The following is a 12,771-nucleotide window of genomic DNA, read 5'->3' as shown; positions in this document are numbered from 1 at the left end:
TAAATAATGAATAAATAAATAAATAACAACAACATATGTTGGAGAGGTTGGTATAATGAACACTAGGGTGCCCATCACCCAGTTTCAACTCTTATCAAACATTGCTGATCTTAGATTCAGTTTATAGATGTTCTGTTGGAAGAAAATATAGCCCGTGTTTTTCTTTCATTTTCATGAGAAGCTGTGCTGACACTTCACTAAACTACCCCGTGAATGGATATTGAAACATGGATCTTCCAGCCACTAAGCAGGCTTGGTTCAGTGGGAACACGTGAGAACACTGGATTTTAGAGGTGTTCCGGACACTTCCAGGCCCTGGAAGCTCACTGGTCAATCCTCTGAAATCCTGACTAACTCTAAAAACCAACCATAATATCAGAAAGTGTGGCAAAGACATAATGGAGAAAACACCAAAACTTTCAGCTTTTCTTGCTGCTCCCCAAGAAATCTTTGCTTTCTGGATTACAGGTAAACAGTGCGAGTAAAATTTACGTCTTGAAATTGGCCTCTTGAATCCTCTTGGCCCTGTTTTGAATTCTTTTTCAATCACCTACCCCAGTTTCTTGAGGACAGGTGTCATTTCCAACCCCACAGGCCTTGTGACTAGGAAGTGCCCATCAGCAGTGGTTTTAAAGTTGTTGTTATGGGAAACGGCCACAAGGCGGCAGCATTTCTTCATGCCCAACTTGGATACTTCGGTAACTGGAAGCTTAGGAAAATCATGTTCCTGGGTTGTCGAGGAGGGCGTAATGTGCCAGAAGAAAGGCCCAAGGGCTTGTGTCTCATCCCTTCTTCCCCCTTACCCTTCACCCCACGGAGAAATCGCAGCCCCAGCAAAACCGCTGCACTGAGGGCGCTGTCGTCCCTGGGTAGGGTGATTCTAAGGAAGGAGGATGGAGGTGGGAACCCCACCACCAGGAGACGTGGAGACCAGGTGACTTTTCAGAGCTTCTCCAGACCAGAGGTCCACCCTTTCTTGGGTGCACTAGGCTTGGCTTAGCTTTGGAAGGGCCCACTTGGATCTGGAGATGGCAGTCTCATCCAGAGGGGACCCGGCACTACAGGTCCAAGGGGAGCTCATTTGATGGCATATCCTCCCCAGCTCCCTCAGCCCCACGAGAGTGCAGCCTTGGGACCCAAGCCTCCTTAGGCTTCAGGGATGTGACCCCGGCCCCGGTTACCAAGCCCTGAGGGAAATATGGCAGGTACTACTTTTTTTTTTAATTGAATTTTTCTTTTATATGGACTATAGTTGATCTACATTGTTGTGTTTGTTTTAGGTGTACGGCAACTTGATTCAGTTATACAAACATATAGGGCTATTCTTTTTTGGATCTTTTTTTCCATATAGGTTATTACAGGGTGTTGAGTAGGGTTCCCTGTGCTACACAGTAGGTCCTTATTGATTGTCTATTTTATACATATGAGGGTGTATCTGTTAATCACAACTTTCTAATTCATCTCTACCTCCCCCCCAATTTCCCCTTTGGGAATCATAAGTTTGTTTTCTAAGTCTGTGAGTTTCTTTCTGTTTTATAAATTAGTTCATTTGTATCAATTTTTAGATTCAAACTGTAAGTGATATATGATATTTGTCTTTTTCAGTCTGACTTACTTCACTTAGTATGATCATCTCTAGGTCCATCCATGTTGCTGCCAACGACATCATTTCATTCTTTTTTTATGGCTGAGTAATATTCCATTGTATAAACGTACCACATCTTCCTTTTCCGTTTGTCTGTTGATGGACATTGTGGTGGCTTCCATGTCTTGGCTGTTGTAAATAGTGGTGCAGTGAACGTTGGGGTGCCTGGATCTTTTCGAATTCTGGTTTTCTCCAGCTATACACCCAGGAGTGGGATGGCCGGATCATATGCTAGCTCTGTTTTTAGTTTTTTAAGAAACCTCCACAGTGTTCACTGTAGTGGCTGTTCCCAATTTATATTCCCACCAACAGCATAGGAGGGTTCCCTTTTCTCCACACCATCTCCACATTTATTGTTTGTAGACGTTTTGATGATAGCCATTCTGAATGGTGCGAGGTGATACCTCGTTGTAGTTCTGATTTGCATTTCTCAAATAATAGTGATGTGGAGCATCTTTTTAAAAAATATTTATTTTATTTTTGGCTGTGTTGGATCTTAGTTGCAGCATGCAGGCTCTTTGTTGCGGTGTGTGGGCTTCTCCCTAGTTGTGGCAGTGTGGGCTGCAGAGTGTGTGGGCTCTGTAGTTGTGGCTCAGGGGCTTAGTTGCCCCGCGGCATGTGGGATCTTAGTTCTCCGACCGGGGATTGAACCTGCGTCCCCTTAATTGGAAGGAAGATTCTTTTTTTTTTTTTTTAAATAAATTTATTTATTTATTTTAAAATTTTGGCTGCGTTGGGTCTTCGTTGCTGCGCATGGGCTTTCTCTAGTTGCAGCGAGCAGGGGCTACTCTTCATTGCGGTGCATGGGCTTCTCATTGCAGTGGCTTCTCTTGTTGCGGAGCACGGGCTCTAGGCGCGCGGGCTTCAGCAGTTGTGGCTCAGGGGCTCTAGAGTGCCGGCTCAGTAGTTGTGGCACATGGGCTTAGTTGCTCTGCAGCATGTGGGATCTTCCCGGACCAGGGCTCAAACTTGTGTCCCCTGCATTGGCAGGCAGATTCTTAACCACTGCGCCACCAGGGAATTCCTGGAAGGTGGATTCTTAACCACTGGACCAACAGGGAAGTCCCAGCGATGTGGAGCATCTTTTCCAGTGCTTTTTTTTTATTTTTAAAAACAGTGTGAGTGAAACTTACCTCTTGAAATTGGTTTCTTGAAAGTTGGCCTTGTTTAGAAGTCTTTTTCAATCACCCCAGGACATTTCTTGAGGACGGGTGTCATTTCCAACCCCACAGGCCTTGTGACTCGGAAGTGCCCATAAGCAGCGGTTTTAAAGTTGTTGTTATGGGAAACGGCCACAAGGCGGCAGCATTTCTTCATGCCCAACTTAGATACTTGGGCAGCCAGAGCCTTAGGAAAGTCGTGTTCCTGGGTTGTCAAGGAGAGCGGAGTGTGCCAGAAGAAAGGCCCAAGGGCTTGTGTCTCGTTCCTTCTTCCCCCTTACCCTTCACCCCACGGAGAAATCGCAGCCCCAGCAAAACCGCTGCACTGAGGGCGCTGTCGTCCCTGGGTAGGGTGATTCTAAGGAAGGAGAATGGAGGTGGGAACCCCACCACCAGGAGACGTGGAGACCAGGTGACTTTTCAAAACTCTTCCAGCCCAGAGGGTGGACCCTTTTTTGGGTGAACTAGGCTTGGTTTAGCATTTGAAGGGCCTGCCTGGATCTGGAGATTATGGTTCCCATGCAGAGGGGACCAGGCACTGCAGGTCCAAGGAGGGCTCATTTGCTGGCATGTCCTCCCCAGCTCCCTCAGCTTCAGGGCAGTCCAGCCTTGGGACCCAAGCCTGCTTAGGTTCCAGGGATGTGACACCAGCCCAGGTCTCCAAGGCCTGAGGGGAATATAGTAGGCATTTCTGCATAGGTCTCTGCCTAAGGAGGAACTTCTTCTGTTTTCCAAACTGGCCTCCACCTTCCCATGGATACCCTATCTGTGACCTTTTCACCCCGGGAAGATTTCTTTTGTCTTTGCAGGTATTCCGAAGGAGGGTCTGTGGAGAAGGGGCTTGTTGGTGATCTTTTTCTTTTTGAAGGTGTTATTCAGTGGAGGGTGGGTCGTGAGAGGTTGGCTGATTTCCTGTTCTTGTTTCCTTTGCCTTCAGTGAATGACTTGAAGAACGCAGCCCCCTGTGCGGTCAGCTACCTGCTCTTTGACCAGGACGATAAAGTCATGCAGCAGAACCTGGCGTATTATCAGTACCACAGGGACAAGTGGGGGCTCTTGGAGGAGCATTTCCAGCCCAGACCAGTACGTGCCAGTGCACCAGGCATCACGTTTCCTGTTCTCTTCTTCATCCCACTTTCAGGAAGCAGCTTTGCATCTTAAGAGACGGGTTATTTCAGAAATGAAGGGAAACTCAGTTTTTTTGGTAGCTTTTTTATCTTTTAACATTTTACTTCTTTGTTCTCATTTCTAAATCAGTCTCTACAAATTTTAAACATTACAGAAATGATTCACTTAGGAATTGAGACTGCTTCTTAGTCCCATATTTTCTCTTTCTCATCCTGCCCTATAGCTATGCATTTACTGTATATGCAGCATGTAACTTAATTTTTACAAAAATGGGATCTTACATACTGTTTTGCAACTTGCTTTGTCTTTCTAACAATTTCATCATGAACACTTCCCATGTCCCACCCATACCACCTCCTTTTTTTTTTTTAACAGCTCCATGGCAGGCTTATTTATGGATGAATCATCATTTAATTCCCTTGATGGATGCACTCAGCTTTGCATGTGTTCAGGGAAACCTATGGATTATATATCACTTTCAGAAGATCTTTTCTAATTTGCCCTTAACTTGTATTTTCATTGAGATTTGTGCATGCTGTCCTGGTTTGCCATACATACATCTTCCTTCAGCTTCACTGTCCAGCCAACACACACTAACACACACACACACACACACACATTTTCTCTTTCATTCACTCAGGATTGGCTACTCTTTTTTTCAAATTGAGATATAATTCATATACTGTCAAATTCATGCTTTCAAAGTGCACAATTCAGTGGTCTTAGTATAGTCACAGAGCTGTGCGACCATTACCACTATTTAATTTTAAACATTTTCATCACCCCCCAAAGAAAGCTCATACCCTTCCCCCGCCTGCCACCAGCCCAGTTCTCCCCTTAAAAGGTTGGTCATATAAACTGTTCTCTGTTTGTGTCTGAACAGGAAGCAGTTCAGTTCTTTAACGTGACGACACTCCAGAAAGAGCTGCATGACTTTGCTAAGGAAAACATAATGGATGATGATGAGGTAAGTTTTCCTGTTTAGCACACGTCTGGCTAAGAGAAAATATTACTCACAGCTTTGGTAAAAATCACTGGAAGGCCGAGTCGTCCCTGAAATGAGAAACAGAAGGGGCCTTGGGAAACAGAGTTTCTGTGGGCGTTTTTACGTGTCAGAGTACTGGCCTGGACAAGAAGGGTTTTCTAGGAAACCCAGGCTGAAGCACCACGTTTCCTGACAGAGTACGGAGCCATCCTCCAGGAACCCATCACAGGAGCTGTCTGAGCATCTTTTTTTTTTCTTTTCCTGCACCATGTGGCATCAAGCATCATTTTTTAACATTATAAAAACACACTGAATTTTAGCACTCTGAAGACACCGGGAAGCCCACATCCCAATTTTTCTGTCAGTTTGTTTTGTTCTGTTTTTGTAAATTAGGCATTTTATCCTTCTCTGGGATTGCTTGAAATTCCTGATTAAGTCTTACTTAGCTGACTTCTTTATTGATGGCGGAGACTCTGCTGGTTATGGAGCTGTCATTCTGTGGTGGGGCAGCCTAGTCACAGAAAAGCCATCATTAGGGGTAGCGTTTAGAGAGATGCGTTTGGAACAAACTGTCAAACTCTTTCTAGGACAGCTGGGGACTTGCCAGCCATCGGAGCTGGGAGAGAGCTGCGGGTTTGTTCTCATCTGACCCCTCACTTTACAGCTGAGGAGCTTGGGGGACAGGAAGGTTCCGGGAGCTGCTAGGCCAGACCCGGGAGCCCTGAGCCTCCATGTCTGCTCTTTCCACTGCCCCAGTTTTCGGTGAAGCACCTGTAAATAAGACATCATCATGGAATTTGTTTTCTGTGCATGAATTTGCATGAGATGGATCGACCACTAGCATGCATTTAGCTCCCCTGAGCCTCAGTACTTCGTCTGTAAAATGGGGCTAAAAACATTGACCTCACAGGGTTGGAAGAATGAAATACCACTTTGCACATCGAAGTGCTTTACAAACTAGGAAGTGACCCATGTGCCATATGTCTTGGCTTGGATTCTCTTGAAGCAGAGCCTGTGATATGACTACAAGGATGCTGAAAAGGAAGGAATGCTGACCAGACACAAACAAGGTTGACCGCTATGGTTTGTAAAGTGGAGAAAAATATATTTATTTACTTATTTATTTACTTATTTATTGGCTGCACAGCACGGCATGCAGGATCTTAGTTCCCTGACCAGCGAGCAAACCCATGTCCCAGGCAGTGGAAGCATGGAGTCTTAACCACTGGACCGCCAGGGAATTCCTGAGAAAAAAGTATTTAGGAAAAACGGGACAGTAGAGTTCCTGATTATGTAGAGGCAAGCTGCTATTGATATTTTGGTATTTATGTCTCCAGTTTTTTCTATATATTTCCAATATATATTCACTATAAACTTGACTGTAATTATATATCATGGCTTTTCCACGTAACACTGTAGTATGAGCAATTTCCCTGGTTATGTTTTTCTAGAACAGTTTGGGATATTATTTACATATTGTACAATTCTCCTTTCTAAAGTATACAATTCAGTGGGGTTTTTTTTAGTATATTCATAAAGTCGTGCGTTCAAATTTGAGAACATTTTCATCACCCAATGAAAACCCAGGGACTTCCCTGGCAGTCTGGTGGTTAGAACTCCATGCTCTCACTGCCGAGGGCCAGGGTTCTGTCCCTGGTCGGGGAACTAAGATCCCGCGAGCTGCACAGTGCAGCCAAAAAAACAAAACAAAACAAATGAAAGCCCAAGCCTGTTAGTAGTCAATTTCCATTCCTTCCCCTCTGCCCACCCTGACCCTTTCCCCCAACCCCTGGCAACCACTGATCTACTTTCTGTCTCTGGATTTGCCTGTTCTGGATGTTTCATATGAATGGAATCATGGTTTTTGGTCTTTGTGACTAGTTTCTTTCACTGAGCGTAATGTTTTCCAGGTTTAGCCATGTTGTAACATGCATCACGTTACACGTAAAAATTCCTTTTCATTGTTGAATAATATTCTACTGTATGGATATACCACCTATTGTTTTTCCTTGGTTGATGGACATTTGGGTTGTTTCCACTTTTTGGCTACTTTGAATAATGATACTATGGACATTTGGGTACAAATTTTTGTTTGGGCAAAAGTTTTCAATTCTCTTATACCTAGGAGTATATATTTAGGAGTAGAATTTCTGGGTCCCATTACTCTATGTTTAACTTGTTAAAGAACTGCCAGACTGTTTTCCAAAGTGGCTGAATCATTTTACAGTCCCACCAGCAATGTATGAGAGTTCTAATCTGTTACATCTTCCTCAACAGTTATAGTGCCTGTCTTTCTTTTTGTGTGTGTGTATGTGTGTGTGTCTGTCTTTTTTATTATAGCCATCCTAGTGGTGAAGTGGTACCTAATTATGGTTTTGATTTGCATTTCCCTATTGACTAATGGTGTTGAGCATCTTTTCATATGACTGTTAGCCATTTGTATATCTTCTTTGGAGAAATGTTGATTCTATTCAAGTCCTTTGCCCATTTTTAAATTGGGTTGCTTGTCTTTTCATTGTTGAGTTGTAAGAGTTCTTTATATATTATGGTTATAAGTCCCCCATCAGATATATGAATTGTAAAATTTTTCTCCCAATCTGTGCATTATCTTTTCACTTTGTTAATGGTGTCCTGAAGCTCAAAAGTTTTAAATTTTGGTGAAATCCAACTTATCTATTTTTTCTTTGTTGCTTGTGTTTTTGGTGTCATCAAAGAAAATATTGTCTAATCCAAGATCACTAAAATTTACTGTTTTTTTCTAAGGTTTTTATAGTGTTATACACTTACATTTAGGTCTACAATCTTTTTTTGTTGTTGTTAATTTAACATATGATGTGAGGTGGTGGTCCAATTTCATTCTTTTGTGTATGGAAGTACTGTTGTCCAGCATCATTTGTTGAAAAGACTTTCTTTCCCTATTCAATTAGGTACCCTTGTAAGAAATCAATTGACCTTAAATGTGAAGGTTTATCTCTGGACTCTCAATTCTATTCCATTGATCTAGATTTCTATCCTTATGCCAGTACCGCATTGTCTTGAATACTGTAGCTTTGTACTACATTTTGAGATTGGGAAGTGTGAGTCTTCCAACTTCTTTTTTCTTCTTCTAGATTGTTTTGGCTATTCTGGGCCCCTTGTATTTCCATATTGAAATATGGGATCAACTTGCCAAATTCTGCAAAAGGCAGCTGGGATTTTTATAGGAATTGTGCTGAATCTGAAGATTGACTGACATCTTAACAATATTAAATATTCCGATCCATGAATATGGGATACCTTTCTACTTATTTAGGTCTTCTTTAACTTCCTTCAATAATATTTTCCCAAGTTTTGTTATTCTTGGTGCTATTGGAAATGGAATTGTTTTTCTTATTTTGATTTTCTAGTTGTGCGTTGCTGGTGTATAGAAATACAGCTGATTTTTGTATGTTGGTATTGTAATCTTGCAAACTTATTGAACTTGTTTATCAGTTCTAAACTTTTTTTTGATGTGTATGGATTCCTAAGGAGTCTCTGTATACAAGATCATGTTATCTGTGAATAGACATGGTTTTACTTCTTTTCCAGTCTGGATGTCTTTTGTTTATTTTTCTGGCTAAAACCTCTAGTACAATGTTGAATAGAAATGGAGAGAGTGGAAATCCTCTCTTGTTCCTAATCTTAGAAGGAAAGCCTTCTGTTTCAGCATTAAGTACATTCTTAGCTGTGGTAGGGCCCTTTATCAGGTTGAGGAAGTTCCTCTTCTATTCCTAGTTAGTTGAATGCTTTTTATCATTTGACAAACTAGGAATTTTTTCAGATGTTTTGGTGTTGAATTTTGCCAAATGTTTTTTCTGCACCTATTGAGATGATTTTGTGGTTTTTGTTAATCTTGTTAGTTAATGTTCATTATAAAGACAATTTTTTAATGACTAATATTCCATGGTGTGGATTTTTTAAGTAAAGCTCTTTTTATAGGCATTTAGGTTGCTTCCAACTTTTTGCTTTTATCAATAACACAGCAGTTACTAAATCTTTTACCTCTTCTCTGATCATTTCCTTAGGATAAATTCCCAGAGGTGGAATTCCTGGCTATGAACCCTTTGAAGACTTTTAACATACAAGAACAATGCATTTAGAAAAAAATCATAAATATTAGAACAAGAAGAGACCCTTTATGAGATTCAGTAAAGCTGTCTCATGTCACAGATGAGGAAACAAACTCAGAAAGGTAGAGTGACTTACTCAAAGTCACACGGCTGCTTAGTAATCATCTAGTGAATAGACCAGGCTTATTCCAGGCTTTAAAATTCCTAGGATTCTGGGCTTCCCTGGTGGCGCAGTGGTTGAGAGTCCGCCTGCCGATGCAGGGGACACAGGTTCGTGCCCCGATCCGGGAAGATCCCACATGCCGTGCAGCGGCTGGGCCCGTGAGCCATGGCCGCTGAGCCTGCGCGTCCGGAGCCTGTGCTCCACAACGGGAGAGGCCACAACAGTGAGAGGCCCACGTACCGCAAAAATAAAATAAAATTCCTAGGATTCTTAGACTTGGACCTTTCAAGATAACAGGACTCCATTGAAGTTCCCAAAGTAGTTAGGTTATTAATCAAAGCTTTAGAATTATAAAAGAATTTCTAAAGAATAAGCTATTTTTAAAATTATATATCAAATTATGGCAAGTAATAATTTGAAATAAACTGTAACCAACACAATAAAGTTCTTAGTTAATCCTTAAAAATTTCCAAAGGACAAAATGCTACTTCGAAACAAAGCGTCAGTACAGTCTCCTGATATTTATGGTATTCTTCTTTATATCTTTCTGGGCTTGAAATATGTGTAAGAACTCCTGAAAGTTTGCACACTGGTTAAAAATTTTGCAGAGGCCCTGTTACAGTTTCAGAATGTTTATAAAGCAAGCTGAAATAGATGCTCTTGGGTAGGAAAGGAGGTGAGGGGCAGGGGAAGGAGCTACGCACACATGTGGTCTCACCTGCAGTCAGGTTATCCTGATCCTGTGGGGAGCTCCGGAGCATGCATTGTATCACAGAGCTCCTTCCGCCTTTTGTCATCCCCTTTCTCAGTCCCTCACTAGTTGTTGGCAGCCCGGAGTGGGTGATGTATAAGCTCCCTGGCAGGGCTGCTCATTTTGGCCAAGATCAGTCATGCAGAGAAGGGATAGGTATAAGCCATTAGCAGCGACACTCCCAGCAGCTGGGGGATGGATGCCTGGAAAATATTGATAGATCTGAGCGTGACACCAGTGACCTTATAGGAGGATGTGTTTCTTTCATCTCTATTGCCGGGGACACTTAGTAGTGAGCTAAAAGCAAACAATACTATCATCCCCACCTCACAGTAGCCACACAACAGGAAACAGTAATCCTGGGAACAGATGTCATGGCCATATATGTGATCCTCTGCCATACCCTGTTTTCCTTGTGGGGTCCAGAAAGCAACTGAAGAATGTTGTTTATTCAAGCAGTGGTCTTCCACTCCCATCACTTGAGTTCCTAATTGCAGGCATGACGTGTAGAAGCATTTGATAAAAATAATAAGACCCCTTTTGTGTCTCATGTACTTGATAGATTTTCTAACTATTCTCAAATGCTGAAAGATTTTATGACTCTCTCTGTGTTAAAATATCAAAAGGAGCAAATTGGCTCTTGGCCTGGGAGGGAGGCCTCCGTGAGGGGGGCCAGGCTTTAGCAGGGGGTGGTCACCATCGGTGGGGCTGCCTGTACTGACCTTAGGGGAAGGGGCTTGGCCTTATTGGTGATTCACTCATTCTCTGCAGTAAAGGGAATGGGTGTCATCAGCTGGTGGGTCAGATGTGTCGTGGGAGTGGAATCAACACAGAGAAGGAAATCAGAAAGTATGCTGGGCTGTTTCAGGTAGAGGCTTAAGGCTCATTGCAAAAAGAGGGAGCAGGTGGGCTCCTGTACTACCCAAGCGTCTCTTATGTGAGTGGCCTGATTGCTTCAGTTGCACCAGCAGTAACACGCCTACACGCAGTCAGCCATCCCCTAGCAGGTTTACTGAGACCTGTGTGTGCCAGTTTCTGCAGAAGAGGGTCCTGGTCCTTGAAAAGCTTGTGGTCTGGGGATCAAGGCAGAAAGGGAACAGACAGAAAGTCTTCCTGTGGGGTAACTGCTAATGGGAGGGGAGTAGGGCTGGGGGAGGGATGCACAGACCAAGGGGCACTAAACAGGGTCTTTCAGAAGGGGCTGGACCGCCCAGTTCACACAGGCCATCTGGGGGTCTTGGAGCACTTGACTCCAGGTTCACATGGTGTGGAAGCCAGGTCCCTCCCAGGGAGAAGTCAGATCCTCTGGGCTCGAGGGCAGAAAGGCTGCTCCAGCCTAGGGGTGGCTGGCAATTGCCTCTTAGAAACAGTCTGTGCTCACCAGCACTTTGAAGGTCAGGTACCTGCTTAACAGAGGTGTCTTATTGTCTCTTACAGGGAGAGGTTGTGGAGTATGTGGATGACCTCTTGGAGCTGGAGGAGACCAGCTAGCCCCCAGCAGCCAGGGGACTTCCTCTCGATGTTCAGGAAACACAGATTCTTTGTCTTCCTTTTCCTAATAGTACAAGTTGTTGATACCTCAGAGCCTTCTCTTTACTCTGTGAAGTGAAAGGGAAGCCCCCATCTCTCACTACAGCTAACCAGGGGTGAGCCTGCCTTCCACGTGTCCACACCTGCCCCCCCTCTTCACACCTGTCCCCGCTCTTCACACCTGACCCCCATCTTCACACCTGCCCCCCTTCACACCTGCCTCCCCATCTTCACACCTGCCCCCCATCTTCACACCTGCCCCCCTTCACACCTGCCCCCTTTACACCTGCTTCCCATCTTCACACCTGCTTCCCATCTTCACACCTGCCCCCCATCTTCACACCTGCCCCCCCTTCACACCTGCCCCCCTTCACACCTGTCTCCCCATCTTCACACCTGCCGTCTCCATTTTTATACCTGCCTTCTCACCATTTTGGTTAGAAGGACAGTTTTCCATGGATAGTTTTTTTCTTTTCCCAGAAAATCAGTATTATTTTTTAAATAAGAAAAACACTCCTAAAAGGTGGTAATTATAAAAACCTACTCTAGCCTTTCTGCTTTTCCACATTTTGGTTTTGTTTCTCCCCGTGCCCTGATCCAGCAAAGATGGTGAGGACAAAGGCTAAACTTCTCCTCATGATGGTCCGTACACGGTCTGACCTGCATTTTTTCTGGCGCCATTGAAAAAGAAGTTGGGTAAACAGGGTCGATTACAGAAATGTGGCTTTTGCCCAACACTTTCACATGTCCAAAGTCTTACAATGGTTGGTAGATCCCATCTGAGGACACTGCTCAGAGTTGGGAATGGAAGGAAGCAGAGGGAAGCTAGTTTCATTCACTCTTTCAACAAATATTTACTGAGCACCTACTACGTGCTAGGCTTTGACCTGGGCACTGGAGATACTGCACAGAAAAACAGAAAAAAAAAAGTCCCTGCCCTCATGGAGCCTACATTCTTCAGGGAAAGACAACAGATAAACAAAAATAAATATGTACAAGGCATCAGAGGGTGATCATTGCTATGGAGAAAAATTAAGCAGGGAAGGGGGTAAGGAGGCCTGGAGATGAGGCTGCAGTTTTTGTTTTGTTTTTTGAAGTTTTTGGCCACGGCGCATGTGGGATCATAGTTCCCCGACCAGGGATCAAACCCGGGCCCCCTGCAGTGGAAGCATGGAGTCTTAACCACTGGACCGCCAGGGAAGTTCCAAGGCTGCAGTTTTTTTTTTTTTTTTTTTTTTTTTGCGTTACGCGGGCTTCTCACTGCTGTGGCCTCTCCCGTTGCGGAGCACAGGCTCCTGGATGCGCAGGCTCAGCAGCCATG

General features: G+C 43.8%; 1 protein-coding gene across 1 annotated transcript in view; it reads left to right on the top strand.

The window, feature by feature from the left end:
- Nucleotides 1-11,502, top strand: part of CRTAP (cartilage associated protein) — a gene marked incomplete at its 5' end in the record, with an annotated part of 34,760 nt that extends 23,258 nt beyond the window's left edge. The window contains 3 exons of the mRNA XM_079712240.1: nucleotides 3,743-3,888; nucleotides 4,817-4,900; nucleotides 11,358-11,502. Of these exons, the coding sequence (XP_079568366.1) occupies nucleotides 3,743-3,888; nucleotides 4,817-4,900; nucleotides 11,358-11,411 (284 nt within the window). The 3' untranslated portion in view covers nucleotides 11,412-11,502. The remainder of the gene's footprint in view (nucleotides 1-3,742; nucleotides 3,889-4,816; nucleotides 4,901-11,357) is intronic.
- Between the last annotated feature and the right edge of the window lie 1,269 nt (nucleotides 11,503-12,771).

Source organism: Hyperoodon ampullatus (genome assembly GCF_949752795.1).
Source record: "Hyperoodon ampullatus genome assembly, chromosome: 10".
NCBI lineage: Eukaryota > Metazoa > Chordata > Mammalia > Artiodactyla > Ziphiidae > Hyperoodon > Hyperoodon ampullatus.
The sequence above is the reverse complement of the archived record's forward strand: the minus strand, read 5'-3'. Positions and strand labels throughout refer to the sequence as shown.